This window comes from Erinaceus europaeus, chromosome 13 (assembly GCF_950295315.1).
Source record: "Erinaceus europaeus chromosome 13, mEriEur2.1, whole genome shotgun sequence".
NCBI lineage: Eukaryota > Metazoa > Chordata > Mammalia > Eulipotyphla > Erinaceidae > Erinaceus > Erinaceus europaeus.
Genome location: NC_080174.1, coordinates 96001824 through 96024032, shown reverse-complemented (window position 1 = coordinate 96024032; position 22209 = coordinate 96001824). Strand labels below are relative to the sequence as shown.

General features: G+C 39.8%; 1 protein-coding gene and 1 pseudogene across 1 annotated transcript in view; one reads left to right on the top strand and one right to left on the bottom strand.

Moving 5' to 3' along the window:
- Nucleotides 1–20406, bottom strand: part of LOC132542407 (zinc finger protein 420-like) — a gene marked incomplete at its 3' end in the record, with an annotated part of 47627 nt that extends 27221 nt beyond the window's left edge. Inside the window, 3 exon segments of the mRNA XM_060204978.1 lie at nt 6096–6227; nt 15920–15977; nt 19692–20406. Coding sequence (XP_060060961.1) covers nt 6096–6110 — 15 coding nt within the window.
- On the top strand, nt 7630–9420 carry LOC103122933 (heterogeneous nuclear ribonucleoprotein A1-like; annotated as a pseudogene).
- Nucleotides 20407–22209: the final 1803 nt, after the last annotated feature.

Here is a 22209-nt window from a genome sequence, read left to right as displayed (position 1 = left end):
CCAGTTTCCCATTTAACAATACAACCCCCACTATGTCATTTATCATCCTTCATGGAACTGTATTCACCCCACCCACCCACCCCAGACTCTTTTACTTTGGTGTGATTTGCAAATTCCATTTCAGGTTCTACTTGTGTTTTCTTTTCTGATCTTGTTTTTACACTTTGGCCTGAGAGTGAAATCATCCCATATTCATCCGTTTCTGACTTATTTCACTCAACATGATTTTTTCAAGGTCCATCCAAGATCGGCTGAAAACGGTGAAGTCACCATATTTTACAGCGGAGTAGTATTCCATTGTGTATATATACACCACAACTTGCTCAGCCACTCATCTGCTGCTGGACACCTGGGTTGCTTCCAGGTTTTGGCTATTACAAATTGCGCTGCCAAGAACATATGTGTACACAGATCTTTTTGGATGGATGTGATTGCTTCCTTAGGATATATCCCCAGGAGAGGAATTGCAGGATCATAGGTTAGGTCCATTTCTAGCCTTGTGAGAGTTCTCCAGACTGTTCTCCACAGAGGTTGGAACAATTGACATTCCCACCAGCAGTACAGGAGGGTTCCTTTGACCCCACACCCTCTCCAGCATTTGCTGCTGTTACCTTTTCTGATGTATGACATTCTCACAGGAGTGAAGTGATATCTCATTGTTGTCTTTATTTGCATTTCTCTGACACTCAGAGACTTGGAGCATTTTTTCATGTGTTTCTCGGCCTTTTGGATCTCTTCTGTGGTGAATATTCTGTCCAATTCCTCCCCCCATTTTTGGATGGGGTTATTTGTTGTCTTGTTGTTGAGTCTGGCAAGCTCTTTATATATGTTGGTTATTAAACTCTTATCTGATGTATGGCATATAAAGATCTTCTCCCATTCTGTGAGGGGTCTCTTGTTTTGGGTAGTGGTTTCTTTTGCTGTGAAGAAGCTTTTTAATTTGATGTAGTCCCATAGGTTTATACTTGCCTTAGTCTTCTTTGTAATTTAATTCGTTTCATTGAAGATGTCTTTAAAATTTATGCGTAAAAGAGTTCTGCCAATATTTTCCTCTAAATATTTGATAGTTAGTGGTCTAACATCCAAGTCCATGATCCACTTGGAATTTACTTTTGTATTTGGTGAAATACAGTGATTCAGTTTCATTCTTCTGCATGTTTCAACCCATTGTTTCCAACACCATTTGTTGAAGAGACTCTGCTTTCCCCATGTAATAGTCTGGGCCCCTTTGTCAAAGATTAGATGTCCATATGTGTGGGGCCTCATTTCTGGGCTCTCAATTCTATTCCACTGGTCAGTGTGTCTATTCATGTTGCAGTACCCAGCAGTTTTGATAACAATGGCCCTATAATACAGTTTGAGATCTGGGAGTGTGATGCCTCCTGTTCTGTCCTTTTTTCTCAATATTGTTTAGGCCATTCTAGGTCTTTTCTGGTTCCAGATAAACATTTGTAGCATTTGTTCTATTTTCCAAAAATAATGTGCTTTGGATCTAGATGGGGCTTAAATTTGTAGATGGCTCTGGGTAATATATTCATTTTGATGATGTTAATTCTACCAACTCATGAACATGGGATATCTTTCCAGTTCTTTGTGTCTTTTTCAATTTCTTTGAGTAATGACTCATAATTTTCAGTATACAAGTCTTTCACTTCTTTGGTTAGGTTTACTCCTAGATATTGTATTGGTTTTGTTGCTATAGTAAAAGGAATTGATTTCTGGATTTCAATTTCTTCTAACTAGTGTTTGCATACAGGAATGCCACTGACTTTTGAATGTTAATTTTATAGCCTGACACCTTACTGTATTGCCTGATGATTTCCAAAAGCTTCTTGCTGGAGTCCTTAGGTTTTTCCATGTATACTATCATGTCAACTGCAAATAAGGAGAGTTTGACCTCTTCTCTTCCAATCTGTATCCTTTGAATTCCTTGCTCCTGTCTGATTGCTATGGCAAGAACTTCCAACACTATGTTGAATAGTAATGGTGATAGTGGGCAGCCCTGTCTAGTACGTGATCTGAGTGGAAATGCTTCCAGTTTTTCATCATTGAGTATGTAGTTGGCTGTAGGGTTGCTATATAGACTCCACTATCTTCAGGAATTTTCTATCTATTCCCATTTTTTGTAGTGTTTTGACCATAAAGGGATATTGGATTTTGTCGAAGGCTTTCTCTGCATCTATTGATATGACCATGTGGTTTTTGGTCTTGCTTTTGTTGATGTGGTGGATCACATTGATTGATTTCCATATATTAAACCAACCTTGCATGCCTTGGGATAAACCCCACTTGGTCATGATGAACAATCTTTTTGATATACTGCTGTATCTGGTTGGCTAGAATTTTGTTCAATATTTTCGCATCTATGTTCATCAGAGATATTGGTCTGTAGTTTTCTTTTTTGGTTGTGTCCCTGTCTGCTTTTGGTATCAGGGTGATGTTGGCTTCATAGAAGCTGGCAGGGAGTATTCCAGTGTCTTCAATCTTCTAGAAGACTTTTAAAAGTAGAGGTATTAGTTCTTCTTTGAAGGTTTTGTAGAATTCATTTGTAAAACCATCTGGTATAGGACTTTTATTTTTGGGAAGATTTTTGATAACTATTTCAATTTCATTAGCTGTGATGGGCCTGTTCATGTTATCCACTTCTTCTTTACTTAGTTTTGGAAGTTGGTAGGTATCTAGGAAAATCGTCCATTTCTTCCAGGTTCTCTAGCTTGGTGGCATATAATTGTTCATAGAAGCTTTGCATGATATGTTGAATTTCTGCAGTGTCCTTTGTGATATCTCCTCTTTCATTTACTATCCGATTTATTTGGGTCTTCTCCCTTTTTTTTTTTTTTTTTGTGAGTCTGGCTAAAGGTTTGTCGATTTTGTTTACTCTTTCGAAGAACCAACATTTACTTTTGTTGATCTTTTGTATGGTTTTCCTATTCTCAATGTTATTTATTTCTGCCTAAAGTTTAGTGATTTCTGACCTTCTCGTTGCTTTAGGGTTCCTTTGTTGTTCTTCTTCTAGGTCTTTAAGATGTGCAATCAGGCTGTTTATTTGTGCTTTTTCTTGTTTCCTATTGTGTGCTTGTATAGCTATGAACTTCCCTCCTAGGACTGCTTTAGCTGTGTCCCAAATATTTTGATAGCTTGTGTCTTCATTTTCATTGAACTCTCGAAACATTTTGATTTCTTCCTTGATTTCATCATTGACCCAGAAGTTGTTAAGAAGTGTACTGTTGAGCTTCCACATTTTGAGACTGTTACTAATCTTTTGTTGATTATTAAGTGTTAGTTTAATTCCTCTGTGATCTGAGAAGATGCTTGGGATGATTTCAGTGCTCTTGAATTGGCTGATGCTGTCTTTGTGGCCTAACATATGATCTATCCTTGAGAATGACCCATGTGGATTTGAGTAAAATGTGTATTCCAGTTTCTTGGGATGAATGACTCTGAAAATGTCCAATAGTTCTAGTTTATCTATCTCTTCATTTAGCTCCCTTATGTCTTTATTGATTTTCTGCCTGTATGATCTGTCAAGTTGATAGAGTGGGGTGTTGAAGTCCCCTACTATGATTGTGTCACAGTTAATATATTGCTGTAGCTCTTTCAGTAGAAGTTTGATGTATTTAGATGGCTTCTCATTGGGTGCATAGATGGTAATAATTGTTAAGTCCTCTTGATTGACTGATCAGAGCATTAAGTAGTATCATTTCGTATATTTTTTATCTTATCTATTTTAAAGTCTATCATGTCAGATATGAGAATAGCTGTTCCAGCCCTTTTTTGTGGGCCATTGGTTTGTATGATATTTTCCATCCTTTCACTTTAAGTCTTTTTGTCTTGTTAAGTTAGGTGGGTTTCCTGTAGATAGCATATTGTTGGGTTGTGTTTTCTGATCCATCTTCCAACTCTGTGTCTTTTAATAGGTGAATTCAGGCCATTGACATTTATTGATATCAAAGATTGAAGATATTTTAATGCCATTCTTGTAGAGTTTTAGAGTGTTTTGATATATATCCTATTTGTGGTGGTCTGATTGTTTATAGGAGACCGTTCAGAACGTCTTTCAGGGCAGGCTTTGTGATGGTTGATTCCTTCAACTGTTTCTCGTCTGAGAAGGTTTTGATGCCTCTCTCTAGTCTGAATGACAGTCTAGCAGGATATAGTATTCTTGGCTGGAAGCCTTTCTCATTGAGCACTCAATAGATATCTTGCCATTCTCTTCTGGCCTGTAGTATTTGTATGGAGAAGTCTGCTGCTAACTTTATGGGTTTTCCTTTGTAGGTGACTCTTTGTTTTTCTCTTGCAGCCTTCAGGATCCTTTCTATATCCTTCTTCCTTTCCATTCTAAGTATGATATGTGTCATACTTATATACATACATATGTGTCATATGTGTATGATTGGTGTCTTTAGGTCTGGGGTAATTCTGTTTGGGACCCTCTGGGCTTCTTGAATCTTTATGTCTTTGATGTTGTCTAGACTAGAGAAGATTTCAGCTATTATGGCCTGGAGAATGCTTTCTTCCTCTCCTTCTCTTTCTTCCTCTGGTATGCCAATAATGCGTATATTGTTTCTTTTGAAGTCATCCCATAGGACTCTGTTGTTGTTTTCAGCATCTCTTAATCTCTTTTTGAGATCTCTTACTTCTTTTTTAGTTGTCTCTAATTCATTCTCAATCTTGCTAATTCTGTCTTCAGCCTCATAGATTCTATTCTCTCTGCCCTCTACTGTTTTCTGGAGTTCATCTATTTTGTTGCCCTGCTCTGATACTGTTTTAGCCTGTTCAGCTAGTTGAATTCTTAGCTCAGAGATTTCAGCTTTCAGCTCTCTAATAACCATGAGATAATTAGTATTTTCTTCCATATTCTCATTTGTTGTTCCTGCATTTCTGATTACAATTTTTTCAAATTCTTTGCTCACTCCTGTTATTATTTCCTTAGCTAATGTTTGGATGTTGAACTCGTTATTTTGTGCTTCACCCTCTGGAGGGCTTTTATCTGGACTCTTGTCCTGGTTCGATTCTCCAATATATTTTCTTGTTGTTTTAAGCATTTTATATATTATGTTATGAGTTCCCTTTATCAGTACTTTTCAAATTATTGATCACTATTTCCTGGATTGACTTGTGTCTAAGTAAGTTAAAGGGTTCACAGTAGTGCAAGTTAACAGTTGATTCAATCCCTGAGTTGGAGCTCAGTGGTTTAAAAGCCTCTTTTTTTTTCTTCCCTGTAGACTATGGAACCTGAGGGCTTTTAAACTATCAATAGGCTTCTTAGCTTAATCACTGACTCCTGACCAAGAGATAAAGCAGGGTGTGGCAAGATAATCCAGTGGTTATGCTAAGAGACCTTCACAGCCCATCAACTATGCCACTGAGGTAGGTCTTCTCCTGAGTTTCCTGGTTAGATCTCTGTCCCCTGGTGTCCCTCCCTGTCGCTGCTCCAAATTCTGAGGGTAGTAGCAATAGAGACTCAGAGTTGCACTTGGTGAGTCTCTGGGGAGTCCTCTCCTCCCTTCAGATGTTCCCTTGTTGGTGGAGCATACTGGAGGTGGTGTCTCAACTGATAAACTGCTGAACTGTTACCAGTCACTTAATCTCTCCTTAGGCTCCTCTCTCCTCTGTCACCAGCCACATGTTTTTGTACTCACCGGTGATTTACTGGGTTCCTGTGGTCATTCTAGTCCTGTCTTGTTTTGGTCCCGGGTGGTCTCCTTTGGTATTCCTAGTTGATCCCAGAGAGGAGAGGAGAGGAGAGAAAGCTGTCTGCTGCTTGTATCTCCGCCTCCGGAAGTCGAATCCCTGATTTTTTTTTATTACACAGCATTACAATTTTATAAATAAAAATTACATAATAAAAAATGTAAAAATAAATAGTAGGGTGGGGGAGATAATGTAAAGTTTCTGCCTGATCTCTCAGGTTCCAGTTCTATTCCCTGACCCACCATAAGCCAGAAAAGAGCAGTGCCCTGGCAGAAAGAGAAAGAGATATAAAAATAAATATGATGGGAAAAAAAGAAACATTAAATGAAACATGTAACAATTAAAATTCAACTTATTCAAAAGGAAAAGGAAACAGACTTTGATGTGGGCAAGTCACTTACCCAAGAAACTGCCATCTCTTCCTCTTTCCCTGAATGTCTTTCAGGCCAGAAAAGGGAAGATCAATCACAGCAATAGCTTGAGACTCTGTTTAAACCTAGTAGCACAGCCTCTTCACTGGACAGTATGGGCCCCTAGATGGAAGATACTGTAGTGAATACAAGGTACAATACCCTAGCTGTGCAATGGAAACAGAAGAGGTTATGGAAACATTTAGCGAGTTATCCTGTCTTTTAGGACCATGACAAAGCCCACAAATTCTACTGACATCTCTTTCAACCATGTGGTCAATTAGAAGTAGAGAAGATGTCGTAGAAATGAGATATGATGAAATTACACTAATGCACTAATTGCTTCAGCTTCACACCTGGTGGATTTGAATGTTTGCCTTGAAACTGCACACTCTGTGACCTGCTCTCTCAGCTCTATGATAACTTGTCCATTTGGCTTCTGCAAACACTGCAGGCTTCCTCCCTGGAAGATAAGAATGTAATGTTCTCCTTGAAACTCTTACCCCAAAGATAAATTAGCAAGGAAATGCAGACCCCCTCAATCATGCAGACCCCCCTTCACTTTTCCCTAAAAAGGAGGGTGAATTTCAAGCCTGGTTGTCTCAGTACAACTGGTCCAGATTTGGTACCGGCCTGGGATCACTCAGCTGAGGTTTGTCTTTGTCTTTTGTCCTTTGGTGTTGTCTTTTTGTAAGTATGTGGACTGGCCATATTTTCACTCTTTCAAACTTAAGAATAAATTCCTTATACTTCACTTATATACTGAAGTCATGTCAGTTTGTGTGGGTTCCAGTTAGTTGGCTCAGTTTGTCTTAACTTTGTAATGATTATGGTCAGAAACAACTTAACAAGGGCACTGCTCAGCTCTAATGATGCTGGAGCAAAGATTAAACCTGAGATTTGGAGATTAAGTCACTAGAGTTTCTTTGCATAAATAACAATCATGGTCTCTTCCCTTCCCATTGTATTTTCTTATATATTTCTTTGTTTTACTAGAACACTGTTCAACTTTGGCTTCTGGTGCTACAGGGGATTGAACCTGGCACTTTAGAGCCTCAGGCATGAGAGTCTCTTTGTGTAATCATTATGCTATCTGTCTTCCCACCCCAATCCAAACTAATAGCTATCTTGTTAAATGCAGAGCCTGTTGCTTGGAAGTAACACACTTGTTAAAGAGGGAGAGAGACAAATGAAGCAAAGCTTCCCCATTGGAAAGTTTTCCCCATGCAGGTGGGGACCGGGAGCTTGAACCTGGGTCCTTGTGCCAGAAATGTCTTGATGCCAATCATCTATGGTGACCCTGCCCACCCACCCCTGGGGCAGCTCCACACCTTCTGTGTGGAGTCCATTGGCCCACATATCTAGAGATGTGTCAATGGCTGCTCACTGTGGAGAGCTGCTGGTCTGTCCCCAGAATCAGCAGAAGCACTTCTCCAGGACTTCCATCTCTTACAGGCTCTGAAGACAGGCTGTGAGCTGTTCTGCACTGGCAGCCCCAGGTAAGGAGGGGCTGTAATGTAGGCTTGGGGAGGGAGGAAGTTGTCTAAATTTTGACATCCTGAGATTGCTGATGTCTGCATCCCAGAGATAGGAAAGCTGGCATCCAAAGGGATGCGCTCCTATAAACACTGAGCTACAGACATTGGCTACATCACTGCTTTCTGCCCGTGGACGTCACCAAGTGAGCATCCTGAGCTTGTCTCTGTCTGTTGCCATAATGTCGAAATCTGAGTCTCTGAAGGAGCCAGAGCAGCTGTGGAAGCTCTTCATCAGGGCTTGAGCTTTGAAACAACTGATGAGAGTCTTAGTAGCCATTCTGAGGAGTAGGGGACTCTCACAGACTGTGTGGTTATGAGACTCAAACTCCAGGGGTTTCAGTTTTATCACATATGCCTCGTGGGTGTTGCTATGAATGCGAGGTCACACAGGGTGGATGGGAGAGTTAATGACCTGGTGCCTACTTAACTGTGAAAAAGATTTTTGTGGGGAGCAAAAAGAACACACTGAAGAACACCATCTAAGAGACTATTTTGAACACTATGGGAAAATTGAAGTTATTGAAATCATGACTGACCAGGGCAGTGGCAAAAGGAGAGGCTTTGCTTCTGTAACATTTGATGACCATGATTCTGTCAACAAGACTGTCATTCAGAAATACCATACAGTGAGTGGCAACAACTGTGAAGCAAGGAAAGCCTTATCACAGCAAGACATGGCTAGAGCCTCGTCCAGCCAGAGGACAAAGTGGCTCTGGAAACTTTGGTGGTGGCCGTGGAGGTGGCTTTGGTGGCAGTGACAACTTTGGCCAAGGAGGAGACTGTAGCGGTCACGGTGGCTTTGTTGACAGCTGAGGTGGTGGCCAAGGTGGGGATAGTGGGGATGGCTACAATGAATTTGGCAATGATGGAAGTGATTTTGGAGGTGGCAGAAGCTACAATGTTTTTGGCAATCACAGTAACCAGTTCTCAAATTTTGGCCCTATGAAAGGAGGAAACTTTGGAGGCCAAAGCTCTGTCCCCTACGGTGGTGGAGGCCAGTATTTTGCCAAATCACGAAACCAAGGTGGATATGGTGGCTGCAAGAGCAGCAGTAGCTATGGCAGTGGCAGGAGGTTTTAATCTCCAGGAAACAAAGCTTAGCAGGAGAGCAGAGCCAGAAAAGTGACAGGGAAGCGACAGATTTGTGAACTCAGCCAAGCACAGTGGTGGCAGGGCCTACCTACTACAAAGAAGACTTGTGTTAGACAACACTCTTGTGTATGGGGAAAAAAAACTTTGGAGGACTGTATTTGTGACTAATTGTCTAACAGGTTATTTTAGTTTCTGTTTTGTGGAAAGTGTAAAGCATTCCAACAACGGGTTTTAATTTAGTTTTTTTTTTTTCACCCATGCTGTTTACTGGTAAATCTAATGGTCTGATCATGAGGCTGAATAAATGTCTTTTTAAAAAAAACACTGTCCTACTGAATATAAATAAATATGAACACTGGACACAGAGCTGGCTCACACAGGAGAACATTTGCTGTACTGTATATGAGATTTCAGGTCTAAGCACTACATGGGAGCACCACAGGGAGGGAAAGTTCCACTTGGGGTGGAGCAGTGTGGTGGAATTCCTCCTCTCTCAAACTCTCAGAAACAAAAAAACAATGAAAAACTAAACACATGTGTCCTGGGATCAGGCAAGCCCCAATTTTCTGGAGACCATCATCCCCCTGAAACTTGTTTTTAAATTTTTATTTATAAAAAAGAAACACTGAAAAAAACATAGGAAAAACAACTCCACACAATTCCCACCCCCAGAACTCTGTATCCTATCCCCTCCCTTGACAGTTTTCCTAGTCTTTATCCCTCTGGGAGTATGGACACAGGGTCATTGTGGGATGCAGAAAGTGGAGGTCTGGTTTCTGGAATTGCTCCCTGCTGAATATGGGCATTGACAGGTGGATCCATACTCCCAGCCTGTCTCTCTCTTTCCCTAGTGGGGCAGGGATCTGGGGTAGTGGGGCTCCGGGACACACTGATGGGTTCCTCTGACCCCCACTGTCGTCCCCTCTTCCCTTCAGGTCTTTCTGTCCTATCTTGCAGTGACAACATCAATAATAATAACTACAACAGTGAAAAACTACAAGTGCAACAAAAGGAAAAATAATGTTAAATATATATAAGAAATTAAAATAATAATCCTGTCGTTTGTGAACCAATTTAGGAGAACCTGAAGAAGTCACGTGACCTTTCGGGGCTTCCACTGTTCTTATGTGGAAGTAGGTATTGCACCTGAATTTCTCCAAGATTCCAATGGCATATTGCTGGGCCATCTACTGCACAAACATCACTCCAAGTGTCAAAGTGGTGGGAACAGCTCAAGGTGTGGATACTGGACTTTTGGGACATCTAATCTTTGACAAAGGGGCTCAGACTACTAAATGGAGAAAGCAGAGTCTCTTCAACAAATGGTGTTGGAAATAATGGGTTGAAACATGCAGAAGAATGAAACTGAACCACTGTATTTCACCAAATACAAAAGTAAATTCCAACTGGATCAAGGACTTGGATGTTAGACCAGAAATATCAAATACTTAAAAGAAAATATTGGCAGAACTCTTTTCCACATAAATATTTTTCTTTTTCTTTTTAATTATTGTTTTATTATTTAATCCCTTTTGTTGCCCTCTTTTTTTATTGTTGTTGTAGTTTTATTGTTATTGTCCGCATAAATTTTAAAGACATCTTCAATGAAACAAATCGAATTTCAAAGAAGACTAAGGCAAGCATAAACCTATGGGACTACATCAAATTAAAAAGCTTCTTCACAGCAAAAGAAACCACTACCCAAACCAAGAGACCCCTCACAGAACGGGAGAAGATTTTTACATGCCATATATCAGACAAGAGTTTAATAACCAACATATATAGAGAGCTTGCCAAACTCAATAACAAGACAACAAATAACCTCATCCAAAAATGGAGGGAGGACTTGGACAGAATATTCACCACAGAAGAGATCCAAAAGGCCGAGAAACACATGAAAAAATGCTCCAAGTCTCTGATTGTCAGAGAAATGCAAATAAAGACAACAATGAGATACCACTTCACTCTTGTGAGAATGTCATACATCACAAAGGGTAGCAACAGCCAATGCTGGAGAGGTTGTGGGGTCAAAGGAACCCTCCTACACTGCTGGTGGGAATGTCAATTGGTGCAACCTCTGTGGAGAACAGTCTGGAGAACTCTCACAAGGCTAGAAATGGACCTACCCTATGATCCTGAAATTCCTCTCCTGGAGATATATCCTAAGGAACCCAACACATCCATCCAAAAAGATCTGTGTACACATATGTTCTTGGCAGCACAATTTGTAATAGCCAAAACCTGGAAGCAACCCAGGTGTCCAGCAACAGATCAGTGGCTGAGCAAGTTGTGGTATATATACACAATGGAATACTACTCAGCTGTAAAAAATGGTGACTTCACCGTTTTCAGCCCATCTTGGATGAACCTTGAAAAAATCATGTTATGTGAAATAAGTCAGAAACAAGGCTGAATATGGGATGGTCTCACTCTCAGGAAGAAGTTAAAAAACAAGATCAGAAAAGAAAACACAAGTAGAACCTGAAATTGGCATATCGCAGCAAAGTAAAAGACTGGGGTAGGTGGGTGGGGAGAATACAGGTCCATGAAGAATGATAAGTGACATAGTGGGGGTTGTATCGTTAAATGGGAAACTGGGGAATGTTATTCATGCACAACCTATTGTATTTACTGTTGAATGTAAAACATTAATTCCCCAATAAAGAAATAAATTAAAAAAATAAAATTTAATTTAAAAAAAGGAAAAAAAAAAGGTCTTCAGGAAGAGTGGATCCATAGTGCAGGTAAGTGCAGAGGGTAGATAGCATAATGGTTATGCAGAGATTCTTCTTTTTTTTTAATATTTATTTTATTTATTCCCTTTTGATGCCCTTGTTGTTTTATTGTTGTAGATATTATTTTGTTGTAGTTGTTGGATAGGACAGAGAGAAATGGAGAGAGGAGGGGAACACCGAGAGGAGGAAAGATAGACACCTGCAGACCTGCTTTACCACCTGTGAAGTGACTACCCTGCAGGTGGGGAGCTGGGGTTCGAACCGGGATCTTTATGCCGGTCCTTGTGATTTGCGTCACCTGTGCTTAACCCGCTGCGCTACAGCCCGACTCATATGCAGAGATTCTTAATGCCTGAGGCTCCAAAGTCTTAGGTTCAATCTCCCCTTCCACCATCAGCCAAAGGTGATCAGTGTTCTCACAAAAAGAAATTAAATAAATAAAAGACATGAAGATGTGCACACCAGGAGACAAAGGCTGAAGTTAATCCCCTTGGAATTCCACTGAATATACAGTGAAAGTTAGAAGACCAGACAATTCAATACCCCCTCTCTCTTTGTCTTGGGAGGATATATGTCTGAATCGTGTATTTATTTGCCTCTTTTCTCTCTCTCTGATTTGTCTCAGTAAGTGCTTGCCTCCCTGAAACATGACTGATTCTAGTAATTCCTCATGTAAAATCAGCTTATAACCACACCAGTGGAACTTTATGGTGGGACCTCTGTCGTCTTCCTCTTATTTCCCCACTACAACCTGCACGCAGGACTCTGCAGCTTCAGCCAGGCAGAGAAAAGTTTTGAAACATGAAGGATGCTTCCCACTCCCTGACCAAGGAGCACACTGAATCTGGGACCCTTGCGATGGACCAGGACGCTGAGGTCCAGGGGGCTTTATTAAAAGTCACAGGCCACTCAGAACATACCTAAAATAGATGTCCTAGCTTCTTCCCACATGAAGACCCCTAATTTCATCTGCTCTATTTCTACTTTTGGATCCTGTTTATTAAACAACTTTTCCTGCTTTCTATCTTCGCAACTTTCAGTCACCAAGTTGCTATGCAGCCACTACTATGACAGCATCCTGACTTCCCTGGGCCGAGGACCTCACCAATGTGTCCCAAAGTCTCACCTCCCCAGAGTAAGGTGCCCCACTAGGGAAAGACAGAAACAGGCTGGGGGTGTGGATCCACCTACCAACACCCATGTCCAGTGGAGAAGCGATTACAGGAGCCAGACCTTCCACCTTCTGCACTCCAGAAAGATCTTTGGTCCATGCTCTCAGGGGGGTAAAGAATAGGGAAGATCTCAATGGAGAACTCTGGTGGTGGGAACTGTGTTTGCACACTACAGTGCACAGAGACCTAGGCTCAAGCTGCGGGTTCCACATGCAGGGGGAAAGCTTCAGGAGTGGTGAAGTAGGGCTGCAGGTGTCTCTCTCCCTCTCTGCCTCCCCCTTCCCTCTTGATCTCTGGCTGTCTCTAGCCAATAAGAAATAAAGATAATAAAATTTTTTGAAGGAATGTAGAAATAACCACTGTGGTTTTTGCTCCACACCGCCCCCTAGAGCTTCTCTGTAAGAATTGTAATTACAGGCACTAAGCACATACAGAGTGTCTGTCACCCAGCTTGTCAATCAGGATCGTCATTTTTACCTCAAGCAGAGATGCAGACTGTTTCCCTCTCTATATATTGATTAAAAACCATAAAATACTTTGTAACTCCAGTCACACTACAGAAACCCCCCAGAGTGTATGTCTGCTTCTAATACTGTATGAGAACTTCTTTGCTTCAAACTCCTGTGCTTCACTCTTCAGTTATTTTCTGATTGTCCCAAGAACCAAAGAATCGGGGGCTCTTCAATTGTTTAACCTCATGACAGGGCCAGGGCAGGCCGGAAGCTGGCTGCACACAGAGCAAGGCAGACATTTCACTCAGTGACCCAACTCCAGACCTGGCAACATTCCTCTTTTAATTTTTTAAAAGTATTTTATTCACTTTTGTTGGCCTTTTTATTGTTGTAGTTATTATTATTGTTGTTATTGATGTCGTCAATGTTGGATGGGACAGAGAGAAATGGAGAGGATGGAAGATGAACAGGAGGAAAGATAGACACCCACAAACCTGCTTAACTGCTTTGAAGAAAACCCCCTGCAGGTGGGGAGCCAGGGTTCAGGAAGACAATGGATAGTTATTGTTATCATCACATTATTTGGTAATTGGGTTAACGTTGAAAAGTCCCTTTGTTAGGGTTTGCTGTTTAATACCCAGTAGCTCGTATATAGCTGTGCCACCAGTTGCATCTGTTCTACCTGGTGTAGGCTTTTGAGAAAATCCGCATATCAAAGACTCAGACTGTGTATTCAAAAGTCTAAGTCTGTGTTTTAAAAACTTTGAGACATAAAATCAACTTTCCCCCTCATATTAGTGATTTATTTGGCTATACTTTAATAGGAGTGTATATAAACACCATTCCCACCACCAAAAGACTGTCTCATTCCGCCTACCCACCCTCGCAACCCCTCCTCTGCAGCCCCAGGAAGCCGAATGTCCACCCTCCAACTCACCACAGAGTTTTTATGGTGGTGTTGTACTCTCTATTTAGTCAGATCCTGCTTTTACTTTCCCTTTCTGATCTTCTTTCTCAACTTGTATTGATGAGTATGATCGTCCCATACTCTTTCTGACTTAGCTCAAATAACATAATTCCTTCTAGTTCTGTCCAAGATGGGTCAGAGAAGGTGGTTTCATGCGCTTAACCCACTGCACCACCGCCCGACTCCCTGGTTTCATTGTTCTTAATAGCTGCATAGTATTCCATTGTGTGTGTATACCACAGCTTTCTCAGCCACAGGTCCTTGGGCTTTGTGCCACCTGCACTACAGCCTGACTCCCAACACTCCTTTTCTTTCCTTATTCTTCGTTTTTCTTTTTTTTGGTATAGTTTAGATGATGCAAAACCTTACTCTATATTAAAACATTTATTTCAATGGGGACTTGGTGGTAGGGTTTAGTGCAGTGCACATGGTACCATGCAAAAGGAACCAAATTCAAGCCCCTGCTCCACAACTGCAAAAGGGAAACTTCATGAGTGATGAACCAAGGTAAAGGTTTTTGTCTCTTTTTCCGCATTATATTTTTATTTATTTGTTGTTTTTATTATTTATTTTACTTTTGTTGTCTTTGTTTTCCTTTTTTTTTGTTTTCCATTTATTTTTATAGGTTTGTTATTGTTACTGAAGACTACTGCAACACTGAATGTTTTACTACACTGCATTCATAGGGTTTCTCTCCACTGTGAATTATTTCATGTGCCCGAAGATTACTGGATTGCGTGACTGTTTTACTACACAATTTACATTCATAGGGTTTCTCTCCACTGGGAATTATTTCATGTGTCCATAGACTACTGGAAAAACTATGTTTTCCTACATTGCTTACATTCATAGGGTTTCTATCCACTGTGAATTCTTTCATGTGCCTGAAGTCTACTGGAATCACTGAATGTTTTACTACACTGTTTACATTCATAGGGTTTCTCTCCACTGTGAATTCTTTAATGTCTCTGAAGATGACTGGAACAACTGAATGTTTTACTACATTGTTTACATAGGGGTTTCTCTTCAATGTGAATTCATTCATGTTGATCAAAATATTGATCAAAATACTGATCTTTTCTGGAAGGGCTACCTCTAAATATCATAAAAATATAGATATTTGCAATGTTTGAGCCTCTAGCACCCAACCTGCAGAGGGGTTGCTTCACAGGTGGTGAAGCAGTTCTGCAGGTACCTATCTTTCTCTCCCGCTCTGTCTTCCCCTCCTCTCTCCATTTCTCTCTGTCCTATCTAACATAGACTACATCAATAACAATAATAACTACAACAACAATGAAAAACAAGGACATCAAAAGAGAAAGTAAATAAAAAATATTAAAAATATATAGATATTGATAGTAATACATTGAAGATATTCTTACTGCTTCCAAGTGTACTATTTTATAGATACTTAGAAACTTTGCTCCCTTTTAAAAATTTCCATTTACTTGTTATATGTCAGAAAGATTTTCCTATAAAGTGGAGAAAAGACAGATAATGTAGAACACCATTATGGTCCTCAGTGACTCTGATGGGAACTTCAGTCATGTACATCACATTGCAGTCAATTGTCCAACTGTTCTATAACCTAATCATGAAGTATTTTTGATTTGCTTATTTAAAGAATTGATCTATTTGTGGCAGTGACTATAAATTTCATTTTCTGAATGAACTGTATTAAAAGGAGCCATATGCAATTGCTAAGTCAGTAGAGAGCACACAATCAGGAACCCATGAGTCTCCTTACACAGGGAAACCATGCAAGCACCTGATCTAAGTAAATTACAGAGACAAAACTTTTGGAAACACAGTAGCTTCTTAGGTGGTACATCACACTTTATTGAAAATGTAAGTCTCACCTTTGTTTACTGCCATGCAAGTTATGCTGCCCTTAGGTGGAATGTTCTTCTATCTTTTCTAAAATTACAAAATATAAAACGTATTAGAAATTATACAAATAGATTGAATTCCTGATCCCTCATGAATCACAATAAAACCTTGCGCACTGAACAGTATATCCATTTCTACACTGGTGAACAAAGAGATTTGTTTTCCAGCTGAAAAATTAAGGCGATTAGAGTTACCTATTGAAAGAAAGTTCCTCAGATTTTCACACATCACATCTCTGTAGAGTTTCTTCTCTGAAGGATTTAATAGTGCCCACAATCTCAAGTGACTATCACAGCTACATCTTCATAGGTCACTGAGCCCTAAAATATGTGCAATGTTTTCATGTGAGAAAATGCGAGCGACAGCGGATTAGCCATTCAGTGTCTACTTTAGGAAGCCTGTGAAGGATTGTCTCATCTGCAAACATGTCTTTGGTGATTTGAGAATCAAATACCTCTTAGTCATGCTCTAGAAGGTGGTACATTCATTAGAAGATTGGACTTTCCTTCATGAGGCCCTCAGAACAGAGAGATGACCCTATTCTCACTATTCCCCCTCTATAGATTTGTAATAAGTAAATGATAATTAGTGGCTGTGTGGGAGTACAACTCATAGGGTGCTCACGCTGCCTATATAAAAGGACCAAGATTCAATATCCTAGTTCTCACATGCACAGAGGTGAGGCACTCTTCACTAGTTCTGAGCAGTTGTGGATATTGTCTTCCTTATTTATAATGTAAAGCTTATATAGGTAAAGAGAATTTGATAGGGAGAGTAAAGTAGAGGATAACTAGAATTGAACCTATAGCCCCTGTGTTCTTAGAGCTTAAAGTCTGGTGTGTTTTTGTAGTACCTGCAGTTCTTCTTATTAAAAGAAAATAAACATTAATTTCATTTATCATACATGAATAATAATTTCACCTGATACACACAGAGATACAGATATCTCTACTTCAATAGCCTTATTAAATTCTCTTCACTGATATAAAACACAAAAATATAAATAAGAAAAAAATGGCCACTGGATGTTAATAATTTTTTTAAAATATTTTACTTATTTATGAGAAAGATAGGAGAGAGAACGAACCAGACATCACTCTGGCACATGTGGCCAGGGACTGAACTCGGGACCTCATGCTTAAGACTCCAAAACTTTATCACAGCACTACCTCCAGGACCACAGGTGTAACAAATTTATAATGAAGCCACAGTGATTAAAAAAAAAAGATGGGATAAAAAAACACATGATGACTATAAGTTTGTTAGAAATGAACCATCTCCAGCCACACATGGCTCTTTATAAAATTAACATTATTATGGAAGCATGGACATTATATTTTAAGAGTGATCATTCCATATTAAGGCTTTCTGTAGTGTCACTGTCCAAAAAAAAAAAAAAAAGTAAAAAACGCAAGAACAGTAAACAAATAAATAAGAATTATCAGGTGCAGGGCACTGTTGCACCTACTTAAGTGTACATATCACCATGACACAGGACCTAGGATTGAGAACTGCTTCCCACCTGAGAGGGGGACACTTCATGAGTAGTGATACAAGCCTGGAAATGTCTCTCTCTACCCCTGTTCCGCTCTCCATTTCTGTATGTCCTGTCAAATAAAATGGAAAGAAAAAATACATTTCTTGAGCAAAAGTTCTGACACTGAGCTCAAGAAATAACCCTGGTGGCAGAGAAAAGAACTGTTATCCAGTAATCTACATCCCTCTCAATTTCCCTCTATAATAGGAAGTAAAATATAATTGTTTAAAAAAACATTATGTTATTGTATTTATTTATTTTCCCTTTTGTTGCCCTTGTTGTTTTTATTGTTGCTGTTGTTATCGATCTTGTCATAGTTGGATAGTACAGACAGAAATGGAGGTTTAAGGCTTGCTTCCCTCCTGAGTGAGGGATACTTGATAAGCAGTGAATAGGCCTGCACGTGGCTCTTTCTTGACCTCTGTTCCACTCTCCATTTCTTGTTATCCTATCAAATAAAATGGAAAGAAAAAATGGCTTTCTTCAGTATTGGATTCATGCTCTGACTCTGAGCTCAAGAAATAACAAGGTGGCAGAAAAAAAAATAAGAGGGCTAAAGAAAACTGTTTTGCACCACATGCACTTAACCCGCAGTGCTACTGCCTGACTCCCATACATTTGCAACAAAAATTTTTCAAGAAATAATCTTCAAAACTGTAAATTGCTGTGAAATAAAGACATAAGGCAAACAAAAATGCTGACTACTAGTGAATTATTAATGATTTTCTAAATGACCATTTTAAAAGTGGCATATACATGCTATGCAGTCTCCATCAAAATCCCTAAGAACATGTTTAAAGCAAGAAAATGATGCTGAAAGTAAATAGGTGAAGTCTCTGTGAAAAATGATGTCGGAGGGAGACGGGCTGTAGCACAGCGGGTTAAGCACAGGTGGCGCAAAGCACAAGCACCTGCAGGGGAGTCGCTTCACAAGCGGTGAAGCAGGTCTACAGGTGTCTTTCTCTCCCCGTATCTGTCTTCCCCTCCGCTCTCCATTTCTCTCTGTCCTATCCAACAACAACGACAGCAATGATAACTACAACAATAAAACAACAAGGGCAACAAAAGGGAATAAATAAATTTTTTAAAAAATGATGTTGTGGAAAATGAGTCAGTCACCGCACGCATATAAAAACCAAACAACACCATCATGACACCATGGGTCAACTCAAAATACATAAGCACTTGGATGCTAGACTAGTTTCCAAAAAATCTACAGAAGTCATCCTCAGTACAGTACATAATATTTGAATGGGAAATGTCTTCAGAGACCTGAGCTCAACATCAAAGATAAATAAATAAATGGACAAGTGAACCACTGAGACTACAACAAACTGAAAATATTTGGTATAATGACAAGACCTATCACCAAGACAAAGAGATGCAGTAATAAAAATAAGGAAACATATTTACATGGTATACATCAAAGGGCTAATCAGCAATATATGTTCTCACACAACTTAGTAGAGTTCATAAATAACTGCAGTAAGATGTTTAGTCACAGGGCAATTAAAAATCCCTCACGGGAGTCAGGCAGTAGCGCAGCATTTAAGCACAAGTGGCACAAGGGGCAAGGATCGGCATAAGGATACCTATTTGAGCCCACTTGCAGGGGAGTGAAGCAGGCGGTGAAGCAGGTCTGCAGGTGTCTGTCTTTCTCTTGCGCTCTCTGCATTTCTCTCTGTCCTATCCAAAAATGACAAATTCAATAACAACAGCAACAATAAAAAACAAGGGCCACAAACAGGAAAATAAATAAATAAATAAATATAATTTAAAAATTAAATAACTACAAAAAAACCCAAGGGCAACAAAAGGGAATAAATAAATAAATAAATAAATAAATATTTTTAAAACAAAGGCAAGAAAAGGGAAAATAATTTTTTAAAAATCAAGAGACTTTAAAAAATTAAATTAATAAAAGAAAAAAAGAGTAAAGTGAAAAGAGAAATGCAAGAGAGGGGAAGATAACAAAATTTCTGCCTGAGGTTCTCAGCTACTAGGTTCTATTCACTGACCATAAGCCAGGGATATAAGCCAGGCATGAAAGCCAAGGATGAGCAGTGCCCTGGCAGAAAGAGAGAGAAAGAGACAGAGATACAGAAATATGATGTGCAAAACAGAAACAGTATATTAAACATGTATAAATTAAAGGACAACGTATTCAAGAAAAAAAAGAATCTGATGTGGGGCAAATCACTTACCTAAGAAACTGCCATCTCTTCCTCATTCCCTGAATGTCTTTCAGGCCAGAAAATGGAAGGTCAATCACAGCAATAGCTTGAGACTCTGTTTAAATCTAGCAGCACAGCCTCTTCACTGGACAGTATGGACCCTAGATGGAAGATACTGTGGTGAATAAAAGGTACAACACCCTAGCTGTGCAATGGAAACAGAAGAGGTTATGGAAACATGTAGTGAGTTATCCTGCCTATTAGGAACATTACCAAGCCCACATATTCGACTGACATCTCTATCCAACCCTTTAAATTTTTCTTCAACCGAAGAATCCACAAAAATCTAGTAGGAGTCGGGCGGTAGTGCAGTATGTTAAGTGCACATGGCGCAAAACACAAGAGACCAGACTCAGATGAAGCTTGGAGACATTACAGCTATCAAAGAGATGTTATTCTTTTTTTTCTTATGTACCTGATCTTTTAATTATAGGGCATAATAAGGACACTGTGACACAGGCTGTTAAACAACTGAGACAACAGAGATAGACTATTTATCAGGCTGAGGTCCAAGGCCCTGCTGAAAGTGTAGAGTTCTTTTTTGTTTCTTTCATCTTTTCTCTTTTATTTTCTCTTTTGTTGCCCTTGTTGTTCTTTATCATTGTAGTTATTATTGCTGTTGTCATTGTTGTTAGATAGAAGAGAAATGGAGAGAGGAGGGGAACACAGAGAGGAGGAGAGAAAGACAGACCTGCTTCATTGCTTGTGAAGCAACACCCCTGCAGGTGGAGAGCCAGGGGCCCAAACTGGGACAATTATACCAGTCCTTGTGCTTTGTGCCATGTGCACTTAACCCATTATGCTACCACCCAACTCCCAAAAGTGTAAAGTTCTTAGGAGTTCCCGAGGCTGCAATAGACAAAATTAAAGCCCTACGAACACCACAGAATAAGTCTCAAACCCAGCAAGCTATAGTAGGTACATTCATGTATTGGAGAAACCACATACCACACTTACAAATGGTGCTTAAACCTTTATATGACATAACTATGAAAACTGAAGATTTTGAATGGGAAGAACCACAAGGAGAGGCCTTTGGTATATTGAAGAAGTGAGTTATAGAATATAAGGAGCTCACTTATATTAAAAAAGGTCAAACAGTAGTCATTAATGTATTCTATAATGTATTCAGAGCAGGCTAACTCCCGTAGGATTTTATTGTAAAAGATGATCATGGTCAGAGAACAAATTTTCCTTGTGTGAAAAGTATGTATGAACAGTCTATGAAGCTTTGAGAACATGCCACTCTATTTTGAGGAATAATTTGGTAGTATTCCAAACTACCATGCCCATATTAGATTGGGTCAAGGCACCGGCAGAGGCATGGACTGGCCTACCCCTGGAAGGAAAAGTACTTCAATGGAAATGGTATCTCTCGAGTTTCTTCCTGGGGTATCCCTGGTAGCGAAGAGGATGGTGTTGTGCACAGAAGTTCCATCCCGATCTCCCACAAGGAAGACCAGAATTACATGCCTTACAATAGCCTTTATTCCCAAGCTTAAGCTTGGGCGGCTGACACCTGTCCACACAAGGAGAGAGTCTGCAATGATGATTGCAACATTCTCGCTCTCTGTTTTTTATAGTACAAGGAACAAGAGCAGTTGGTTTCAGTTTAAAGGCTGTAACAAGGAACCATTGGTTTCAGTGTAACAGTCTGTAACAAGTAACAGTTGGTTTCAGTGTAACAGTCTCTAAGAAGTAATAGTTGGTTTCTGGGTAAAAGTCTCTAAGAAGTAACAGTTGGTTTCTAACCTCCATAGATGGTACCGATGGAGTCTGAGCAGGTGTTATAAGCTCTGGGGGGACGGGTATGTTCCTCCCCCACACACACCTCCCCTCCCGAGAAACAGATACCTATTGAAGGATGGGGACCAGGGCAATACTCCCCCTCTCTGGTTCACTGATGGTTCCACTACCACACAAAATAACGTGGTAAGATGGAAAACCGCAGCACTGGACCATCCGATAACATGATCATTATTGATCAAGGCATGACCCACTACGCACAGCATGCAGAAGTTATAGCAGCTCTTTTAGCTGCTTTGAAGGAGACAAAGGATTTACATTTGTTCTCTGACTCATGGTGTGTAATGAACAGGATAGCCTTATGGTCAGGAAAATGGGAACATACAGATTGGAAAATCAATGGAAAGGGTATTTAGATTAAGAAAGCATGGAAGGAGCTACACCAGATTGGGAGACAGATCAAAATTCAGGTATACCATGTAGATACTCATAAGAAAGATGAATCTTTACAGACTAAATATAATAATGAGGTTGATAAATTAGCAGCTCTTGTAGGAAAAATAGACAGGGGATGGAGAGTGACAAAAAACAGGAACAAAATTAAAGTTAAAAAGGGACTCCCAGATTAGACCCATCACACTAGAAGAAATCTTAGAAGTTTATGAGTTTTTAAGGCATCCCAGGAATCATGGAACACACAAGTGGTTTAAAGAAAGGAATGCCAAAGTCACCTTGGCACACG